The sequence below is a fragment of the Glandiceps talaboti genome, chromosome 3 (genome assembly GCF_964340395.1).
Source record: "Glandiceps talaboti chromosome 3, keGlaTala1.1, whole genome shotgun sequence".
NCBI lineage: Eukaryota > Metazoa > Hemichordata > Enteropneusta > Spengelidae > Glandiceps > Glandiceps talaboti.
The window spans coordinates 1813621-1838434 of NC_135551.1; the positions used below are offsets into that span (position 1 = coordinate 1813621).

At 34.1% G+C, this 24814-nt stretch overlaps 1 protein-coding gene across 6 annotated transcripts in view; it reads left to right on the forward strand.

The window, feature by feature from the left end:
- Nucleotides 1–24814, forward strand: part of LOC144433456 (androglobin-like) — a 112892-nt gene that overhangs the window by 62298 nt on the left and 25780 nt on the right. For 4 of the 6 annotated variants that reach the window (XM_078121784.1, XM_078121786.1, XM_078121788.1 and 1 more), the window contains exons 18-25: nucleotides 3833–3866; nucleotides 4388–4558; nucleotides 5074–5224; nucleotides 6290–6404; nucleotides 8023–8187; nucleotides 17261–17408; nucleotides 19416–19439; nucleotides 24498–24539. In XM_078121784.1, the coding sequence (XP_077977910.1) occupies nucleotides 3833–3866; nucleotides 4388–4558; nucleotides 5074–5224; nucleotides 6290–6404; nucleotides 8023–8187; nucleotides 17261–17408; nucleotides 19416–19439; nucleotides 24498–24539 (850 nt within the window). The remainder of the gene's footprint in view (nucleotides 1–3832; nucleotides 3867–4387; nucleotides 4559–5073; nucleotides 5225–6289; nucleotides 6405–8022; nucleotides 8188–17260; nucleotides 17409–19415; nucleotides 19440–24497; nucleotides 24540–24814) is intronic. The other 2 variants (XM_078121787.1, XM_078121789.1) reach the window with 1 other exon arrangement.

The window sequence follows — 24814 nt, forward strand, 5'->3', positions numbered from 1 at the left end:
TTTAGCTATATTTAGCTGAAGCAATTTTTGTGCCAAAATAAATCGACATTGGTAAATGATAAATTCTGAGTAACTACACATAATGGCAGATATTATTAGTGTGAATCAATAATTAATTTATAAAAGTAATGTGGTAATAAGTTTCTTTTAATTAAGTAAAAGTTGTTTATCAGTTCAAGTAAAACAGAACAGAAATGTGAAAAATTGGATTCCAGTAAAATTGTTGGTTGTCAACTCCCAAATAAAAACAGTGGCAGTACATTGCAGTCCTAGAATTTCAAGTATTTAGGAATCTAAAAGGAATTGTATTCAATAGAAATACTGAGAATTAGATCAAATGTTGTACAGTCTTCTATCCATAGTTGACCATTTTATTGGAACAAAATGTCATCTGGTTTCAATTGTTATGCCTTTAATCTTAGTCAGCTTGTTCTTTCATACTTTGATAGAAATCTAACTTGTATATGTGTAATATAATGTTAGCTGTAAATCTGTCATTTAAGTCTAAGTAATGGTTAATCATAAACTTTTAAAATTTGAAATTGAATTGAGTCTAAAAGTTAACTTACAAAGTGAAAGCATGAATAGTATGTAATAATCATGTGTTATGTTCAATTTTATTACTAAAGCTATAATACTATCACATAAGCACGTGTATATCTTCTACTGTGTGATGTCAAACAGGGCAGATCAAAAACGCATATCACCCCCTGTTCTACCGAACTTTGTTTCTCAAGTGTTTGAGTGTTCCAGCTACGCTACGATCAAGTTGTTGTATAAATCATTATGTACTTTCAAACCGTAAATGCACACATTACTTTACATACATCATGGGGTGGCATATGAGTCCGATACATAGAGGTTCTTTTTATAAGTTTTAATTGAACAGATTTCATTCTACCTAAAATCATGTAGATTATTGATAACAATTTGTATGTAGGCTCACAGCTGGTACGATTTTCTGTCGAGCTCAAAGCTCCGAACGTAATCCTGAGCTAAAATAATTAAAATGTCAGAACAAAATTTGCATTAAGACAAAGTTTAGTTATGTTTTAAAGCTGAATTTGATATAACATATACATCGCTAGGTTATAACCGATATTTTTGGTCGAGAAACCACGGCACAGTGTAACCTGCATGTAAGATTGACCTTGCAACAGGTCACGCGATTACATAATTTGCATAGCCATCGTTCGCCATTTTTGATATGCAATGAAGAATAAAGTGCGATGAAGCGATGCAGTATTCGTAAAATTCAATTCATAAAGGAGGAAAAATGTGGAAAAACTTAATTATGTGTTAAATATATAATCTCATGAAATCAATGTTAGTTTTACGTCATACTGTGCCTCGTATGATTCCGCGGACTACAAATTCTTGTCTATCGGCTCAAATTTGTATTAGTCCGTGGAATCATACTCAGAGCAGTATGATGTAAAACTAACATTGATTTCATGGGATTATATATAAATATGACATGGTACATGGATTGCTTTGCTTAGGAAATGGTCAATATATTTGGACCATGACTAACAAATAGACAAAATGAAATACATGTACTTAATAATGTATGATTGCATTGCTTATTGATTTGTAATTCCCTATACAGCCTCTGTTAAAGTCATAATTTATGTCCAGTTTGGCATCACTGTTGCACACCACTTCTGAAGTTGCACACTCCTGTATTCATTGGTTTGCATCCCCTATACTGGTTTTGCATCCCATTATTGGAGTAGCACCTTGGTATTAGTGTATTGATGTTGCAGAGCAGTATTTGTGTTGCACTCCCTGTACTGATATTGCTCCCCAATAAATACATTTAGAAAATGGATGTTGCATGCAGGTTAGGTATGTTAATGCATGTCATTTATGTATAATGTGTTTTTCTCTTCCCCTCCCAATCCCTTCTATGTATTACTATCTTCTATGTGCCTCTCTATTTCTCTATCTCTCTTGTTCATTGTCTGCATTGCAGGAAGGAAAAGAAAGAGACAAAGAGAAGGTGACAAGACAAACCACAGTCAGTGTGCGTGTGCCATAACCTACTAATTGGCAACAATGTGGTACAATGTTTGCACAAGAGCACGATTTGTAACACACTGTAAAAGCCAAAATGTGTGTCACATAGTGATCACTTACAGCATGACAATAAACTAAACTCAGTAACAATAGTATGCACTCACCATAACACTGGACCTATCCAAATGACCCTAGATAATACAGTAGAAAGTTAGCTAAACCCTCCCAGTCAACTTGTTTTGTATTGACACAGTGTTAGTGTTTCTTGTACCTTGGAGTTGCCTAACTCAACTAGTTTGTTTGTTAGCAACAACTCCTTGCAGATAATCATTTCAATGTTCAAACAAGCTGTTATATTCCATTGTTGTCACCATATTCAACACCAGACATAAAACATTGAATGGAATATCAGTGAAAATGTTGTATCATACATACAAACAAAACAGTTGATGCAGGCATATAAAGTGTCTCAATTGAAACTTCTTTCCCTTGTCCTGTTCTTTGAAGAAAAAGTTCAGTCTTGGCTATGACATGACACAGGTTTTTTGAAAGACTGATGTGATGCTACATTACTGTTAATGGGACTGGGTTGTTTTATTGGTCTTACTGACTTCTGTTTTAACCAGTACATACAAGTTTTCAACCAACTTCTCTATACACGTATGATGCAGTCTGTCAAGTGTTCATACACATGCTATCAAGTTTACCTATTCTATCACACCATCACATGATTTGTAAATTGCCTCACTCACACGAGGATCTATGCTCACACATGTAGATATTAGATGGTGATAAATGCATTATGATGTTCCAGAATGCAACAGTCTTAGAATGAAATGAAATCGCTTGTAAGAACAGCTGCATGGTGGGAAATATACACTTAGAACTGACGGGCAAAGACTGTATAATAATGATGTGTGCATTCTTCATACACACTGTATGACAGTACATATAATGATGTGTGCATTCTTCATACACACTGTATGACAGTACATATAATGATGTGTGCATTCTTCATACACACTGTATGACAGTACATATAATGATGTGTGCATTCTTCATACACACTGTATGACAGTACATATAATGATGTGTGCATTCTTCATACACACTGTATGACAGTACATATAATGATGTGTGCATTCTTCATACACACTGTGTGGCAGTACATACAAATGTATAATGATGTGTGCATTCTTCATACGCACTGCGTGGCTGTACATATAATGATGTGTGCACTTCATACACACTGTGTGGCAGTACATATAATGATGCGTGCATTCTACACACTGTATGGCAGTACATATGATGTGTGCATTCTTCATACACACTGTGTGGCAGTACATATAATGATTTGTGCATTCTTCATACACACTGCGTGGCAGTACATATAATGATGTGTGCACTTCATACACACTGTGTGGCAGTACATATAATGATGTGTGCACTTCATACACACTGTGTGGCAGTACATATAATGATGTGTGCACTTCATACACACTGTGTGGCAGTACATATAATGATGTGTGCATTCTTCATACACACTGTATGGCAGTACATATAATGATGTGTGCTCTTCATACACACTGTGTGGCAGTATAAAGATGCCAGTGTAGAATCTTTGCCAATTGATGCATAGCCAAAACTGGATATTTCAAGACAATAATAGTAGAGTTATAAAGATTGAATAAAGCAAGTGATTGTCATGTTGCATTGATTCACCTGATATCAGTGAAAATGGCAGCTATGTAATACCAGTGTATTGCTGTCTTCTTTCACTTCTAACCAGTAAATCTTATTCTGATGTTTACAGGCACCATCTGATGAAAGACAACCACAGTACATGTGTATCCTTTTATTTTAACTACATGTATGCCTAGGTCTAAATAATACTTGTTCCTTGCAATTGTTCAAAGGAGTTCCTTACCATGTGACACACAGTCAGCTCACATATATTATGGGATATAATATTCATGAGTTTTATTTGGAAAGTCATAAACAATTAGGAGTCATTAAGTTCTGCTATTACATGTACAGGTATGCTTACTCCCAAGAGAAATTAGTTTCAACTTGACGTTTCTTGGCAGTTGTGTGTAATGTTTGTGGTGTAAAATCCTGAAATAACTCTCCATAATCCAAACATTATCAAAATGATTTATTTTGCTTCCTGGTTTTTCAAATTCAAAATAGTGTGTTTGATAAAATTGTACAAAGTCAAAGCATGAAAGCCAGTAAGAACCCCTTTATCAAATCTTGCTCAATATAACTTACATTCCAATATTGATTGGGGTAAACAATACATGTACATAGATTGGACATCCTATGTTCTATAATGTTGACATTAATGTTTCCATAACTACTGTGTCAGTTGTTGATAACTTGGAGCCTACAGAGATCATTGTTAGTTTCTCAGCATTGTCTAGATGGCTAGATCCACCACCTGAACACCCCAAAACATCACATAGTACAATACGAGACAAGAAAGACAGAGAATCTGATAGAGATTCAGTTGCTGCCAGTGGTGGTAGTTTATTGGATGGTAGGTATCCATGGTAACATCACATAGTACAAAACAAAACAAGAAGGACAAAATCTGATAGAGATTCAGTTGCTGCCAGTGGTGGTAGTTTAATAGGTAAACACCATGATGGTGTATGCACAATGCTGACACTGAGGGCACTATAACATTGCTAAGTAAGCCATCACACATCTCACTGCATAGTATTTGTATAATTATTCCTGAAAGATTCCTTCAATTGTTTCATTGTATTAGACTGAGTTATGTGTACCATCTATGTATTAGACTGAGTTATGTGTACCATCTATGTATTAGACTGAGTTATGTGTACCATCTATGTATTAGTAAAAGTCATTAACACAAATATTCTGTTTTCACTATTTACAGTAACTGTTGTTTTTTAAGGAGATGTTTATAGTCAATCTTTTGGGTGTATTAAAAAGTTAATGGAACATAGGGAGTCATATAGTGCATGGTATTCTCAGGCATAATATTTTGATTTTAACTTGTGTGGAATATTTGATGTCACTGTTTAGTTGGTGGTAGTACAAAGGAAAGTCATGCTCCAGTATCACCAGGATTGCTAGTAGCTGAGCCATACTCATGGAAGAGTTTAGTGGTAGGCCAACCCATACTAAGGATTAGAAGTACGTCAACTAGGGCAGCAGCTCTAAGCCTACCACCGGGGTAAGATATTCAATTGTGTTCTTCATATCAGTGTTTGAATCATTAGTTTTAAGGTATCACACTAGATTTTGAGGATAACACACAGTTTATGAAAAATATGTTGTTTTTTCACAACAATGCTAAGATAGTTACCACTTCACTCCACATTCAAACAAAACGAAACAAAACAAAACCTGTCAGCCAAACAAAAGACCAATATATCACCTTGTGACCTTGTATTGTATTGTATTACATGTTAATAATTTCACATTTTTTAGCTCCGCTGTCAGCGACAGCTGCGCGGGGCTTTAGGTTTAGAAGTTGATTCTTTGCCATCGCCCGTCATCATGCATCTGTTCATCAACTTTTTTCATTTTCATCTTCTTCTCCAAAAACTGGCAGTCACAATACTTTCATATTTGGTCTGCAAGTTGCCGGGGGGGGGGGGGGGGGGGGGGGGGCTATTTAGATGTTCATGCTAAGTTGATATTCACGATATTTTTTTCAAAAATTATATTTTCATCATCTTCAATACTACTCGTCAGATTGCTTTGATATCTGGTGTGTCTGTGCAGAGGGTAGCTTAGCTAGATTTGTTGATTTCAAGTCCATTTTTCCATTTTTGATGAATTTTTTTATTGTATTTATTAAATATGTAAATTAGATGCATGCTCAGACCGACACCATATTGGAAATCAGCTCCCTAAACTTTGAAGTAAACAGCCACTTTTCAAAAGACACCATATTGATGGCAGACAACAAGCAATGTAGTTCTATGCATCATGCGCCCTCAACGACAAGTGACCAGCATAAATCCAAAATCAACACCCCTTCTATGAGACTGCTTTACAGAATAGTGCATCCCAGAAAGCTCAATGAGAGATTGTGTTATTCCATCATACTTTCTCAAACCCTTTACAACTCGTGTGGCATTATTTTGTACTCGCTGCAATCTGTGAAACAAATACTGTGGCATTCCATACAATATGGAGTTTGCATAATCAAGATGAGAACTGACTAGAGTATGGATCAATGTTTCACAAGCTGTCTGATTCGAATGTTATGTATATTTTATATTGATTTCAGGCGTCATGTACTACGTTTTATGATGAATGCGCCACTTGGCTACCATATTCATCTTTGTTCAACTGTTAACTTTGTCTTTGGTGATGAAGAGACTGTCATGACATATCTAACAAGGGTAAGTGTTTATTCATATCACTTTGGTCTTTCTGTTCTCCACTCTACACTGAAAAGAAACACTTGGTTTGAATGGGTTCCTGTCCCCCACTGTACATGTACACTGAAAATAAAACACATTGTTTAAATGGTCTTCCTGTCCACGGCTCTACCGTACACTGACCAAGGGCAAGCGGCAACAATTCTTGTGTATATCAACAGTGGAATAACATTAATAAATAAAAGAAGAAAAAAAACATGAAATCAATACAAATAATTCCCAAAGATATCATAAGTTCTGCCATGGTACTGTGATACATGATAAATATCTGTAGAATGGCCAGGTATACGGAGACTTCTATATCATGGCTTTTACATCAACTACATGGAGTAATAGACTTCTATATCATGGCTTTTACATCAACTGCATGGAGAAATAGACTCCTATATCATGAAAATATGCTCAAGTTGCACATTTGCTAAAAAAGAAGGGGTAGGACACTCGTCTTCTTTTTCTCTGTATGCGTGAAACCACAATGCCCTCGTTCTCTGACACAAAAACTGGTACGGGTAAACTCACAGGTATATTTATATCTAGTCAATAAGGCTGCTACATTTTATTCTCTTCATTCAAATATTTGAGGAAACACAGATATGATGACTACTGTTTGTTGATTAATATTTTGTGAAATTTTATGATAATAATATAGACCAGAATCAACTGTATGTTAGAGCCTACTTTAACTCTAAAGCAGTAAATCTTAATTAAAGTAAGATATCACCAATTGTATTTTTGTTTATTTCCTTTGCAAAAAACACACGTTTAGGAGCTTCATTTCAAACAATGTGCCATTTCAGTAATCTGTTGTAATGTCCTGTAAATTCCACAATGTACTGCAACATGCTGAACACATATCTCACCACAAGAGGGCAGCAGGTGATAACGAGCATTGAGAGAAAATTCATGAATCACATGGTCGATTTTAAGTGTCCTGATTGGTTTATTCAATGTTGTGTCCCACTCCTCTGTATGACTAGTATAAGCAAGGAACGTGTTTGAGCATGAGCACAGAAGCATGTCAGCTGGCTTTTTTCAAGCACTCTAACTCTAAGCATCAACTTTTTGTCTTGATTATGTTTCATAATCTTGGTATCAGATAAGCATTTTACAAACAGACTGAATCTATTCCTATTTTTATTTTTTATTTTTTGGACTCTGTCATATTATAAACGTATTCTGGCCACCACTGTAAAGAATTAAGCTTATAAAAGGAATGATGTGTATCACAATCTAATCCCAAACACTTGTCAACAGAGATTAGTACAGCATAATACAGGAATTAAATGATGAAAACAGCATAATACAATACTAAGAATACCATTATTATGATAATAATAGTAATAAGTTGATATGTGGAAAGGTATAGTTCCCATAGCAACTAACATTTCCAAGACTAAAGGATACCAAAAGAAGAATGACAAGGAGAAGTTGGTATATGGAAATAAACTGTTCCCATAGCAACCATTCAAGTAATGTCAATAAAAACATTAGAATATTTTCATTTTTATAGACCAATATCACCATGACATCAAAGTCTTAGAATTTAACCGTCATAATTGTGTTTATATCTGAATTCCAGGAGAGTTGTAGGTTTGTAGACCATGCAAACCAAGTCATGCTATCCATTAAGAACTTTGTCCAATGTTTTGATGACCAAGACAAATTCACAGAAGCCATGAACAGTCTAGCATTGCTTCACTACCCTGTCAATGAGGGTAGCAAAGCTAAGGCTCATAACTTTGAGGTAAGTCTGACGTTATTGTGTATGACTTGTTAGAAATGTATGTGGTGTCTTCAAAGTGACATTCATTGAACAAGATACCAACATTGCCAAGCCCTCTTGTAATTTGAAATGAAAATCACACTAGGACACCTTCATTGACACATATTTACAGAAATAAAACTGGCCATATAGTATGTCCTAGCTGCTGGCTTGTATCCTTATGTTCTATGAATGTTGTATCAGTGTACCCTCTAAATTAGAGACAACATCTGACAAGATCCTTATCCTGTGGAGCCATTTTACAGAATGAATTAACCCTTTGAATTAGAGACAACATTTGTTATTGCTGGGTTTTCTTGCCATTCATGACATTGTATTAAAGGGAATAGGGGTTACCAAAGTATGGTGCCTAACAAACAATTGCTGTCTGACAGTGGCATATCATTGTCAAATTGGCTTAGAGAATACACTGGACAGAATATGTCATTGAAATGGAAGATATTATAATAGTTAGTAACTTTAAATTGATATATACAGGTGGCATAATATATTTCAAGATACTGTACAAACATGTGACATTTTACAACAAACTTACCCTGCTTTCAAGTTAAAAAAATAACGTCCAATTATTATACTGTTATAAATGAGATTACAGTCACACCATTGAGTGCCATTTGATTCCCACAAGCTAAGCAGTGCGCACTGAATTATATGCTAACATCAATACCTAGTTTACAAATAGCTTGAAGCATCACTCACTGATTTTCACAATATAATGCACCTCTACAAACAAAAGTCATTTTAATTTAGCAATATTTAACTTGATTCCATGCAGATTATATTAACACTAATAAAAACCCAATATTTGCTGTCAGATATATCAAAGATAGTGTTTATACTCAATCGTTCTATGATGAAGACAACAACACCGTGTACCGCCTCAATGTGTCAATAGTCACATTGAATAATTGCCTACCATTTCACTACCTAGACTCTTAATCACTTCTGTTCAATTGTTGTTTTTTTATATTCATCCCCAACCAGCAATCCTTCACATTTCAGGAAAAACGGTATCTGTATAAGGTGATTATTTGTTGAAAACACCTAATGCCTTCAAAAACTAACCTGCACCTTTCAATCCGCAATAACACAATTTATCATTATTTCATGATAAATTGACTCCATTTCATTGCTATATAGTATATAGACTAATGTTTCACTATCCATATTCCAGAATTATCCTATTTCATAGTTTCATGAATAACTATTCCATTCAGATTCCATGGCTTTGTCATAATATCACCATACTTATTCAGAGTACCAGACTCATCAACATAGTGTACCTGGTCTGCCACCATCATGTCATCCAGTGGTCTCCCCAGATGGTAGCTAAGCACAACAACTAATTTGCATACAGATACTTTGCATAAAAATAGAGTTGAATGATTACTATGTAAATACACAAATAAAGACATTAGAGTTAAGTGCAATGGTGACACTGGGGAGAACATTGTACATTCTTACTATTAGAGAATTTTATACTTTCTAGTTCAAGTAGTTGATATCATTATCATGTTGATTAAAAATACTTCAAATTTCAATGTTTTTTTTTTAGCACAATTGAACTGTGGTTCAGTAGTGTTAATAGGCATGGTGAAATGTCTGTTTGTTTGTTTGTTTGTGTGTGTGTGTATGTGTGTTGTATGTGTGTATGTATGTATGTATGTATGTATGTATGTATGTATGTATGTGTGTATGTATGCATGTGTGTGTATTTGTGTCTGAGTGTGTATGTATGTATGTGTGTATGTTTGTGTGTATGTGTGTGTGTGTCTGTCTGTCTGTGTGTGTGTGTGTGTGTGTGTGTGTGTGTGTGTGTGCTAATTGGAAAATGTTCAAATCAAAATGATCTTACCACGGTGTGTGATTTGGGTAAAAAATTGTAATATTTGGTCAAAAAACATAAACTCAAAAACTACTGGACAGATCAGTCTGAAATTTGGTGGGAACATTCTTAAGGGTGTTTAAACTAAGAATTGTTCATGACATGATTCCATCAGTGATATGCAAATTAGGGCTAAAAATGTGTCTTTTTGGTCAAAAATCATTAATTCCAAAACTATTGAGCGGATTAGACTGAAAGTTGATGGGGGATGTATCTGAGGGTATATAGATGAAGAAATATTAAGCATATATTAAGCATATTTCATCAGTAACATGCAAGTTAAGTGTAAAAATGTGAATTTTCATCAAAAACTTATATCTCAAAAAGTACTTGGTCAATGAGACTGAAACTTGGTGAGATGTTTTTAGAAGTGTTATTCTGCAGATTTTCTTCAAAATATTTTGACACAATTGGCCCTAGCAACCATGACCACACCCACAGCAACAACCAAACGGCGGTATATTTTGGTTAAGTAACAACATCATCTGGTAAACATTCAAAAAATGTATGCAAATACCCCTAGCAACCATGACCACATCCATAGCAACAGCCAAACTTTGGTGTATTTCACAAAGATAACAGGGTTTCTGAGACAAGTGAACAAACATTCAAAAAGTGTATGCAAATATGCCTAGCAACAAGACCACGCCCATGGCAACAGCCAAATGATCACATATATTGCAAAGATAACACCAGGGATTAATAGACAAGTGAATAAACATGCAAATATATCTAGCAACATGACCATGTCCCTAGCAACAGCTAAATGATCATGTATATTACAAAGATAACAACAGCGTTGGATAGGTAACTGGATCGCCATTCAGCAATTGAACAACTATACCTAGCATGGATCAGCATGTGGGTAAATATTTTAAAAACTGTACAGTTGTGCTACAATGCCATTGGCACTATTTTTAATTTTCTATCTTGTTAAACACTTTTCTTTCTTTACCATTAGATGTAAATTCTTGTAAGTTGTAGTCAGATAATACGATGTAGAAACAGTTTTATCTTATTATTGGTGTTCACAAGTTGTTATACCATTCTCTGTGATGGAGTGTTTCAGATAGCCAAAACTTAATTTGACTATACCATTTAAGTAAAGTTTATGCACAAGTTATAATAAAAAGTACTCATAATTTTAGCATTGATATAATTTTTGTTTATGTACGATATTAAAATGGTGTTCATATCAGCTGCATATTAGCAGTCTGTATTTCAAAATGAGATGCGTAATGTCAATAATTGTAGATAGTATGGACAAGAAATTATGTGTTTAGGTAGTCTTGCTTTGTCATCTTAAGATGGATTTAAAGTCAGCAAAAATCAGATCCAAGTACAATACGGATGTCTTGATAGACTGCAAGATCTGTTGTTGTTTCCATCTATGCAATATACAATCAATCTTCCAGTCTAATGTCGCAACTGACTTAGTGGTATGCAAATTAGGTGTGATTTGTAGACACTGAGTGATGATATATTCATTTATTGGGATCATAATAAAGTTTGAGTTCAAATGATACCTAATGATTTCAGTATTAATTTATACAATTGGACATTCAGTCATAGACTCTATACCAAGTGTATGGTACATTGGACATTCAGTTATAGACTGTGGACTAAGTGTATGGTACATTGGACATTCAGTCATTGACTGTATACCAAGTGTATGGTGCATTGGACATTCAGTCATAGACTGTGGACCAAGTGTATGGTACATTGGACATTCAGTCATAGACTGTGGACCAAGTGTATGGTGCATTGGACATTCAGTCATAGACTCTATACCAAGTGTATGGTACATTGGACATTCAGTCATAGACTCTATACCAAGTGTATGGTACTTTGGACATTCAATCATAGACTGTGGACCAAGTGTATGGTGCATTGGACATTCAGTTATAGACTGTGAACCAAGTGTATGGTACATTGGACATTCAGTTATAGACTGTGGACCAAGTGTATGGTACATTGGACATTCAGTCATAGACTCTATACCAAGTGTATGGTGCATTGGACATTCAGTCATTGACTGTGGACCAAGTGTATGGTACATTGGACATTCAGTTATAGACTGTGGACCAAGTGTATGGTACATTGGACATTCAGTTATAGACTCTATACCAAGTGTATGGTACATTGGACATTCAGTTATAGACTCTATACCAAGTGTATGGTACATTGGACATTCAGTCATAGACTGTGGACCAAGTGTATGGTGCATTGGACATTCAGTCATAGACTCTATACCAAGTGTATGGTGCATTGGACATTCAGTCATAGACTGTGGACCAAGTGTATGGTACATTGGACATTCAGTCATAGACTCTATACCAAGTGTATGGTGCATTGGACATTCAGTCATAGACTCTATACCAAGTGTATGGTGCATTGGACATTCAGTCATAGACTGTGGACCAAGTGTATGGTACAATGGACATTCAGTCATAGACTCTATACCAAGTGTATGGTACATTGGACATTCAGTTATAGACTCTATACCAAGTGTATGGTACATTGGACATTCAGTCATAGACTGTGGACCAAGTGTATGGTACATTGGACATTCATATGGTGCATTGGACATTCAGTCATAGACTCTATACCAAGTGTATGGTATTGGACATTCAATCATAGACTGTGGACTAAGTGTATGGTACATTGGACATTCAGTCATAGACTCTATACCAAGTGTATGGTGCATTGGACATTCAGTCATAGACTGTGGACCAAGTGTATGGTACTTTGGACATTCAATCATAGACTGTGGACCAAGTGTATGGTGCATTGGACATTCAGTCATAGACTGTGGACCAAGTGTATGGTACATTGGACATTCAGTTATAGACTCTATACCAAGTGTATGGTACTTTGGACATTCAGTCATAGACTGTGGACCAAGTGTATGGTACTTTGGACATTCAATCATAGACTGTGGACCAAGTGTATGGTACATTGGACATTCAGTCATAGACTCTATACCAAGTGTATGGTACACTGGACATTCAGTCATAGACTGTGGACCAAGTGTATGGTACATTGGACATTCAGTTATAGACTGTGGACTAAGTGTATGGTACATTGGACATTCAGTTATAGACTGTGGACCAAGTGTATGGTACATTGGACATTCAGTTATAGACTGTGGACTAAGTGTGTGGTACATTGGACATTCAGTTATAGACTGTGGACTAAGTGTATGGTACATTGGACATTCAGTCATAGACTCTATACCAAGTGTATGGTACATTGGACATTCATATGGTGCATTGGACATTCAGTTATAGACTGTGGACTAAGTGTATGGTGCATTGGACATTCAGTCATAGACTGTGGACCAAGTATATGGTACATTGGACATTCAGTCATAGACTCTATACCAAGTGTATGGTACATTGGACATTCAGTCATAGACTCTATACCAAGTGTATGGTACATTGGACATTCAGTTATAGACTGTGGACCAAGTATATGGTACATTGGACATTCAGTTATAGACTGTGGACCAAGTATATGGTACATTGGACATTCAGTCATAGACTGTGGACCAAGTGTATGGTACATTGGACATTCAGTCATAGACTCTATACCAAGTGTATGGTATTGGACATTCAGTCATAGACTGTGGACCAAGTGTATGGTACATTGGACATTCAGTCATAGACTCTATACCAAGTGTATGGTACATTGGACATTCAGTTATAGACTGTGGACCAAGTGTATGGTACATTGGACATTCAGTTATAGACTGTGGACCAAGTATATGGTACATTGGACATTCAGTCATAGACTCTATACCAAGTGTATGGTATTGGACATTCAGTTATAGACTGTGGACTAAGTGTATGGTGCATTGGACATTCAGTTATAGACTCTATACCAAGTGTATGGTACTTTGGACATTCAGTCATAGACTGTGGACCAAGTGTATGGTACATTGGACATTCAGTCATTGACTGTGGACCAAGTGTATGGTGCATTGGACATTCAGTTATAGACTGTGGACCAAGTGTATGGTACACTGGACATTCAGTTATAGACTCTATACCAAGTGTATGGTACATTGGACATTCAGTTATAGACTCTATACCAAGTGTATGGTACTTTGGACATTCAGTCATAGACTGTGGACCAAGTGTATGGTACATTGGACATTCAGTCATTGACTGTGGACCAAGTGTATGGTGCATTGGACATTCAGTTATAGACTGTGGACCAAGTGTATGGTACACTGGACATTCAGTTATAGACTGTGGACCAAGTGTATGGTACATTGGACATTCAGTTATAGACTCTATACCAAGTGTATGGTACTTTGGACATTCAGTCATAGACTGTGGACCAAGTGTATGGTGCATTGGACATTCAGTTATAGACTGTGGACTAAGTGTATGGTACATTGGACATTCAGTTATAGACTGTGGACCAAGTGTATGGTACATTGGACATTCAGTTATAGACTCTATACCAAGTGTATGGTACTTTGGACATTCAGTCATAGACTGTGGACCAAGTGTATGGTACATTGGACATTCAGTCATTGACTGTGGACCAAGTGTATGGTGCATTGGACATTCAGTTATAGACTGTGGACCAAGTGTATGGTACACTGGACATTCAGTTATAGACTCTATACCAAGTGTATGGTACATTGGACATTCAGTTATAGACTCTATACCAAGTGTATGGTACATTGGACATTCAGTTATAGACTCTATACCAAGTGTATGGTACATTGGACATTCAGTTATAGACTGTGGACCAAGTGTATGGTACACTGGACATTCAGTTATAGACTCTATACCAAGTGTATGGTACATTGGACATTCAGTTATAGACTGTGGACCAAGTGTATGGTACACTGGACATTCAGTTATAGACTGTGGACCAAGTGTATGGTACATTGGACATTCAGTTATAGACTCTATACCAAGTGTATGGTACATTGGACATTCAGTTATAGACTGTGGACCAAGTGTATGGTACATTGGACATTCAGTTATAGACTCTATACCAAGTGTATGGTACTTTGGACATTCAGTCATAGACTGTGGACCAAGTGTATGGTACATTGGACATTCAGTCATAGACTGTGGACCAAGTGTATGGTACATTGGACATTCAGTCATAGACTCTATACCAAGTGTATGGTACATTGGACATTCAGTTATAGACTCTATACCAAGTGTATGGTACTTTGGACATTCAGTCATAGACTGTGGACCAAGTGTATGGTACATTGGACATTCAGTCATAGACTGTGGACCAAGTGTATGGTACATTGGACATTCAGTCATAGACTCTATACCAAGTGTATGGTACTTTGGACATTCAGTCATAGACTCTATGCCAAGTGTATGGTACATTGGACATTCAGTCATAGACTGTGGACCAAGTGTATGGTACATTGGACATTCAGTCATAGACTGTGGACCAAGTGTATGGTACATTGGACATTCAGTCATAGACTCTATACCAAGTGTATGGTACATTGGACATTCATATGGTGCATTGGACATTCAGTCATAGACTGTGGACTAAGTGTATGGTTTATAATTCAAGTTTCATTTTGCTGTGTGCATCAAATTTGTAAACATAGTGTAAGGACAGTTTAAATTTTTCTATGAAATTTGACAAAGCAAGCCTGTAGTTTGTAAGTTATTAGTTATTTCACCAGAAGACACTTTGATTTACAATTCACCATGTGAGGGCAGTCTTGTAGATGTTTTGTGCCCTGGATACTGTAATCCAGTAGTAGTATGGAAAAGAGAAAAGTTCTCTTTGAATACTATGGCTTCACATGGTGAAGTTCAGTAAACAGCATAGCAACATAAATTGATGTTTTTAATAAAGTTGTTGTAAGTATAGATATGTTATACAGTATGGATAATTAGACTATTCTGCATGACTATAAAGATATATACAGGGTAGTCCATACCAATTACCTTTTATATGCAATTGGGAACTTGCAATCCAGACTGAGCATGCTCAGATGCAAAGGACTATGGGATTATCTGTGGTTATCGCAATACCTAATTGGGAGCTACCGATGAAATAAACCTCCCACAAAGGTCAGAGTGACTATGAATTGATGAATTGATTATACAATACTAATTGATTAGCATTTATTATCCCATTTCCCATGATGCAACATTCAACATGGTAGGTTTGCAAGTTCCCTATTCATAACAGTCAGCATGGTCCATACCAGTTACCATGGATACATAATTCATAAGCATCGGCATGGTCCATACCAGTTACCATGGATACATAATTCATAACAGTCAGCATGGTCCATACCAGTTACCATGGATACATAATTCATAACAGTCAGCATGGTCCATACCAGTTAAAACAATAAGTTTGAAGTCTGGTAGATGTAAACCCAACATAATTTCACATACAGTCACAATTTTGGTGTGGTACCACAGTAAAATAACAGGAACCTACCTTTCAAACAGTTGTATGGATATGGCATATGAATAATCCTGTAGCAACTTGTAACATACATGTATAGTTTAATTACTTAGGTATATATATATCTATCTCTCTCTATATATATAATTATACAAGTGTATGTAGGTATATATACATATATTTAGGTATACAGTGTATTTACATGTATTTAGGTATATTTACATGTATCTACAATAGGTATATTTACATATATTTAGGTATATTTAGGTATATTTACATATATTTAGGTATATTTAGGTATATTTACATATATTTAGGTATATTTACATATATTTAGGTATACAGTGTATTTACATGTATTTAGGTATATTTACATGTATCTACAATAGGTATATTTACATGTATCTACAATAGGTATATTTACATGTATCTACAATAGGTATATTTACATATATTTAGGTATATTTAGGTATATTTACATATATTTAGGTATATTTAGGTATATTTACATATATTTAGGTATATTTACATATATTTAGGTATATTTACATATATTTAGGTATATTTACATGTATCTGCAATAGGTATATTTACATATATTTAGGTATATTTACATATATTTAGGTATATATACATATATTTAGGTATATTTACATATATTTAGGTATATTTACATGTATTTACGATAGGTATATTTACATGTATTTACATGTATTTACATATAATTAGGTATTCAATGAAGCCCTGTACACCACTCTACGCAGTGCCTTAGGAGAGAACTTTACCTTGGAGATGGTATTTGCATGGAAAGCTTTTAACTTTGATGTACTGACCCGGAATGTACTAGGAACGGTGTCTGGTTCTACAAGTAGACCAGGTAGGAATCTTGTTTACTACCATTTATTGCATTGAATTAATACTTGAATGCTTGTTGAGTTATTGTTGTTTTGAAAACAATACTCTAATTGCATGTTGTAATTAACATTGCTGTATACGTGTGACTATATGCTTAAAATAATGCTTTGCAACTTGAAGGAGAACAATAAGAGCTGACATTGAGAAACTAAATGCATCTAATCAACTAACATTTATACATACAAATTAATATTAACACCATTGCTAACTCATATCAAATATCAGTTAGAAAAATAAGTTTTAAGGTATATAAATCAGGGGTGAATAAGGTTAGAAAGTTTGCATGAGATATTGGGACACAATAGACATGTACGGTTACATGAAATTGATGTAAAAGGGTTTAACAGGGTTTAGCTGGCTATTTGTATTTGTATACTTTGGGGGAAAAGGTGAAAGATTTTGTTTTTATTTGTTCATATGATGCAGCTTATGAAGGGATACGAGCTGAATTTAAATGTTTTTGGACATAATTGTTTTCTGCACATATAAAGGTTACTCACAGTGTTCTATTTACTGTTGTATACTTAATCATTACTTTCAATTGACTGAACTCAAACCTAGTATTAAGAGATAACTTACAAAAGATCCGATGATGCAATTCTCTATATGTATGAAATTGTCAAGGAAATCCAATTGTATTGTCCCAGAAGACATACATCAACATTAACATCATATTAGAATATTTGAATTGAAATTTGATGTCAGCATCTAAACTCAGCTTGTGTCACTTTAAATGAGGTGGTTTGTTACAGTATCAAGTGAGGTGCTTTGTTACAGGGCCAAGTATGAATTATGATGGTAGAGTAGTGACATATCATTTCCTGTCTCCAAAGACAGCAAAGATTTATATTGAATAGATTGAGAAGACTGGTGATGAAATCTTAACACAACAAAATAGTACAAAGAGAGCAATTTAAAAGTTATGATGTATTTAGTAAATGATATTACGGAATATGAAAAGGAAGAGTTTGTGATTTTATTTTTGAAAGCTTTAGCCCAGCATAGAAATTGCCGTAAATTGTAACTGACTAAAGCTGTTAAGTCAGAACACAAGCATTAATTAATGCATTGAAAAGAAAGCAATTTTAATTACTTTAAAATAGCACATGACTTGTAAGGAATGATATGTACGTAAAAACAAAGCCATTAATACCAAAAGAGTGATATCTAACCAATAATAAATTGCAATAGATTTTTGTTGAAAAAGCGTAAGATACTGAAAATTAACATTGGAAGAAAGAACAGCAAAAAAAATTTCTAATGTGAAGTACTTTATTGTGATAATGAATTGAAGAGATTGCAAATTTAGTTTAAAAGTGAATAAAGTATATGTACATATCGTGTCAGCGTTTAATGAGACAGATTGTCTAAATTTGTTGTCAAATGTTATTCATTCTCTGATACTTTTGGCAATCACTGACAAAGTAGAATCCTTCTTTCAATATTATGTTTGTATATCAGATGGATTCAAATTGGAGATATTTTGTTATTATATCCAGTACATATCATTGATATATCAAATTATTGCTAAATAAAGTAGTGTGTCTCTCACAACAATTAGAAATGTTTGTGTAAATGTGTTTGCACTACCAAGCATTAGTGGGTTATTACGATACCCATCTCAGAGAAAATGATAGAAAATGAGTTGAATGTACCGAGTACATCCATGACTGAATTAAATGAGTTTAACATACTGACTGCATCAAGTTAATGTTCTTGGTACATCATTGATTTCAAGGGATTTAATTTACGTAATTGATGAATATGTCATGAATTTGGATGTTTCATAAAGATCAACTTGAAATAGAATGTTACAGCTGTCCATTTAAATGATTTGTATTAATGTGCCATAACTGCTGTATGGCTATTAGCAGGGTGCTAGCATGTCTGTCTCTCCCTATTAATGATGTGTTTGTGTGTTTTTTCTCCTCTCTTCATCACATTGCATTGTGTGTTGCTATAAACACAGAGGATACACACAGTGAATCAGGAGGTATCTATGTTTTGCTAACATCATTTACTAGTATCTCACAACCTTTCCACCCCTTCAACAGCTTTCAATTTGTATAAGCCTATTGTTTTAAGTATATTTATGAGATAGCTATTATATTGTAGTATGTAGGGGTGGATAGGTTATATGGTGTGCTGTGTTGTTTAATTGACCTGCTTTAAACCTGCACTATAATTTAAGCACTATATCTTGTAGCTAGTAAGATATTAGCTTGCTATATATCTGTAGTGTTACTAGTATTGGTAATTTTCAACTCTGATGTTGGTTGTGTTTAAAAATACATTTCTAGAGTAGTTTTATTTATTTATTTTTATTACTTTCTTTCCTTTGATGCATGACTCTTCACTGATTGTGTGTTTGCTGATTTGGTTTGTTTGTTTGTTTTTTTGTTTGTTTGTTTGCTTGCTTGCTTGTTTGGTTGGTTGGTTGGTTGGTTGGTTTTGAGCTGGAAAGGAATAGTATTACTATCCAATCAGTGAATGTTGCAGAAAATATTTGTCTCTTTGTGTTGGTGCCAAAATACAACTGCTATAGAAAAAAAGAGTTAGCAATGAAATAAGAACATTGTGAGTTATGAAAGCAATGGGAATGTGTTTATTGATTTTTCCACAACATATTTATCACTGTTACTTGGTTCTGTTTCTAGTATCTACTATCTTAGTATTATTATTTTAGTTTGCAATGTACTAACTTATCAAATCACTTTCATTCATAACAACAACAACACTACAATACAATCAGTCCACATCATCACAATGTTTTACAGCTGTAAGTGATAGCTGTATGTCTGAACCACTGTAGCACTAACCATAATGTTCACATTATGCAAAGTAGTCACATAATTAGTCAGTGACGGTATTAGTAGTGTACTCTTATTGCATAGCAGTTGCATAGATAATGACTGAAATCCACATTTTATGCAAAGTAGTCATATGATTAGGTAGTCACTGTGATTGAAGCATACTATTTATGCAAAGTGGTTGCACATGATTAGATACTGACTTTATTCATGCACAGTAGTTATGTAGCTATGTATGTAACTGTAGTGTGACGACTTTACATATGTTATGACTTCTACTGAGTCAAACTGTATATGTAATGATACACTTGAAATAGGGAACTTGCAATCTAGACTGAGCATGTTCAGATGCAAAGGACTATTGTCTATAGTTCTCTAATACCTAATCTGGAGCTATCAATAGAATAAACCTCCTACAATGGTCAGGGTAACCATGACTAGATAATATTATTTGTGTTTACAAACAATGTAACACAATTGTTTACAATACTGATGGATTCATATTAAATATTTATCATCTTATTTCCCATAGTGCAACATTCAGGATATTTGCGATGGCAGTATTGCGAGTTCCCTATTGGCCTTCTATCTACCTATTCTTGGTTACCCAGGCTCTTGTCTCTGGGGGCGCTGCCACGAGACCTCCCATGGCAGCGCCCCCAGAGACAAGAGTCTGAGTAATCAAGACTACTATCTACCAAGCCTTGTCTATAGAAGTTCACTACAATGTTTCATTGGACTTCTATAGAATTATGTGTAACTTTATAGACTTCTATAGAATTTCTATGGAATTCAATGAATTTTACCATCTTTTTGCTAAAGTTATAAAATACTGAATATAAATATTACATTTTCTATAGACTGAACATTATTTCACTTCCATGATTTTCAGTATAATATCTATATGATATATTCTATAGAATTCTGTATAGAGTGCAATATAATTTCTATGTATGTATATATATTTTCTATAGAATTCTATAGAGTGCAATATCTGCATATGTATATATATTCTATAGAATTCTATGGAGTGAAATATCTATATATTATGTATATATATTTTCTATAGAATTCTATAGAGTGCAATGAATTTACTCTAGAATAAATTTGTTTATTACAACCAGTATGCTTCAACTCTTTGACAACAATTTACCAGTAGTTGACCTCAAATATTCTTTGACAAGAGATGACTTATCAGTCAATTAAAAAATCAGTTCTGATACAGAGATAGTGTATCTGTCAGTATGGACATAATATCATAGCATACCTAAATATTGTCATGCCATGTCAGCACCCCTATAGTGTTAAAGAAGTCATGCCATGTCAGCACCCCTATAGTGTCAAAGAAGTCATGCCATGTCAGCACCCCTATAGTGTCAAAGAAGTCATGCCATGTCAGCACCCCTATAGTGTCAAAGAAGTCATGCCATGTCAGCACCCCTATAGTGAATATACTTCAAAGGGCCACTACAGGTGAATTGTTGTACTGTTAGAAGTAAATGGGGATTAAGAAATACAATTATGGTAATAAATATAAGTACCTGACAAGTAATAACGAGGACTATGTGTAGTATTATTGGATGTCATCTTGTACAATGTCACTTTGATACCAAACATCAGGATATTGGATATCCTTGATACATTTACACTAGACATTCTTGTATTCTAATTGTCCCTGACACAAAACTCAAAACGTTACATCACTTTTAATGTTGTAATGACCCTTGACATATTGATGTAAAGACCTTTTACATGACATTTGACATAATGGTAAATGACCTTTGACATATTGGAGTAATGACCTTGATAATCATGGAATGACCTTAACTTGGAAAATGTTCACACTTATCCTCTACAGACTTGTCATGTGTAATATTTATTAATATTGAATATACACAGTACGTCATTGTTATATTTATTGATATTGAATATACACAGTACGTCACTGTTATATTTATTGATATTGAATATACACAGTACGTCACTGTTATATTTATTGATATTGAATATACACAGTACATCACTTTTAATGTTGTAATGACCCTTGACATTGATGTAAAGACCTTTTACATGACATTTGACATAATGGTAAATGACCTTTGACATATTGGAGTAATGACCTTGATAATCATGGAATGACCTTAACTTGGAAAATGTTCACACTTATCCTCTACAGACTTGTCATGTGTTATATTTATTGATATTGAATATACACAGTACGTCATTGTTATATTTATTGATATTGAATATACACAGTACGTCACTGTTATATTTATTGATATTGAATATACACAGTACGTCACTGTTATATTTATTGATATTGAATATACACAGTACGTCACTGTTATATTTATTGATATTGAATATACACAGTACGTCACTGTTATATTTATTGATATTGAATATACACAGTACGTCACTGTTATATTTATTGATATTGAATATACACAGTACGTCACTGTTATATTTATTGATATTGAATATACACAGTACGTCACTGTTATATTTATTGATATTGAATATACACAGTACGTCATTGTTATATTTATTGATATTGAATATACACAGTACGTCACTGTTATATTTATTAATATTGAATATACACAGTACGTCACTGTTATATTTATTGATATTGAATATACACAGTACGTCACTGTTATATTTATTGATATTGAATATACACAGTACATCACTTTTAATGTTGTAATGACCCTTGACATTGATGTAAAGACCTTTTACATGACATTTGACATAATGGTAAATGACCTTTGACATATTGGAGTAATGACCTTGATAATCATGGAATGACCTTAACTTGGAAAATGTTCACACTTATCCTCTACAGACTTGTCATGTGTTATATTTATTGATATTGAATATACACAGTACGTCATTGTTATATTTATTGATATTGAATATACACAGTACGTCACTGTTATATTTATTGATATTGAATATACACAGTACGTCACTGTTATATTTATTGATATTGAATATACACAGTACGTCACTGTTATATTTATTGATATTGAATATACACAGTACGTCACTGTTATATTTATTGATATTGAATATACACAGTACGTCACTGTTATATTTATTGATATTGAATATACACAGTACGTCACTGTTATATTTATTGATATTGAATATACACAGTACGTCACTGTTATATTTATTGATATTGAATATACACAGTACGTCACTGTTATATTTATTGATATTGAATATACACAGTACGTCACTGTTATATTTATTGATATTGAATATACACAGTACGTCACTGTTATATTTATTGATATTGAATATACACAGTACGTCACTGTTATATTTATTGATATTGAATATACACAGTACGTCACTGTTATATTTATTGATATTGAATATACACAGTACGTCACTGTTATATTTATTGATATTGAATATACACAGTACGTCACTGTTATATTTATTGATATTGAATATACACAGTACGTCACTGTTATATTTATTGATATTGAATATACACAGTACGTCACTGTTATATTTAAATGTTATTGCCAATGTTTTCAGTTAGTCAGTCCTATAGCTATAGAAAATGCTAGTGATATATTACAGGCCTTGTCACTTCCTGTCTAAGATGGGTAGTGACATTGACAACACTCGTTTGCCATGAGTATTTTGAAGCAGAATCAATACAAGGCTACTTGCACAAACTTAATGTGAGAAAAAAGGGGAAAATAATGTTTTGACTAATATTTTGAGTATTGCAGAACATAAAGATGTAAATTAACACAATTTTGTCATGGCATAGAATGGCAGGGTATAAATTCTATATTTATCTGTCAAATACGTACAACCTGGCTTGTGTGTGGTATGACGGATATTTGGTGTTAATCTTCCAAGATATCAGAACTTTCTGTTGTTTTTACCAATGAGATTTTAATCTGAATATAGCAATGCCAACCCATGTACAAAAGTACATACTTATAAGGTGTGGTGTCTACTCCAAACAAAGACAAAAAAAGATTACCGAATACTCTGTTGACAAATTCCAAAAATATGAATATTGAATATGCACAATATTACACTTGAAAGCAATGATGAGACATTAATGACCTAATATGTTGTTAATTATGACATAAAGTTCTGAAATGTATCATATTCTTGAACGTATGAAATTCCTATCACTAGATAACATCAACCATGTGTGTATTCCCTAATATATCACTTTCTCCATCAAACTTCCTGTTTATCTCTAGCTACTGGAGCATCCCGGAAATCGGCCAAGGCAGGACGGAAGCGTAAGTCATAGCACCTATGTCATCACCTTGGTAATGTCTATATTCAAGCACCATGCACCAATTTGACCCTATCAGTCCAACATTTATTAATAACAATCATCTTATTCTTCAAATCTTGTTTGCTTCTCTTGGGATGTTTTCACTTTCATTTCTTTTAGCTCAAATGATGCGTCTCAGACAACTTAATATACTGTGTTTAAATACAACTTATACCATGTCTAGAATACAAGTAGACAGCAGACAAAGCTAGTGTGTCAAAGTTGATGAAGCCTTTT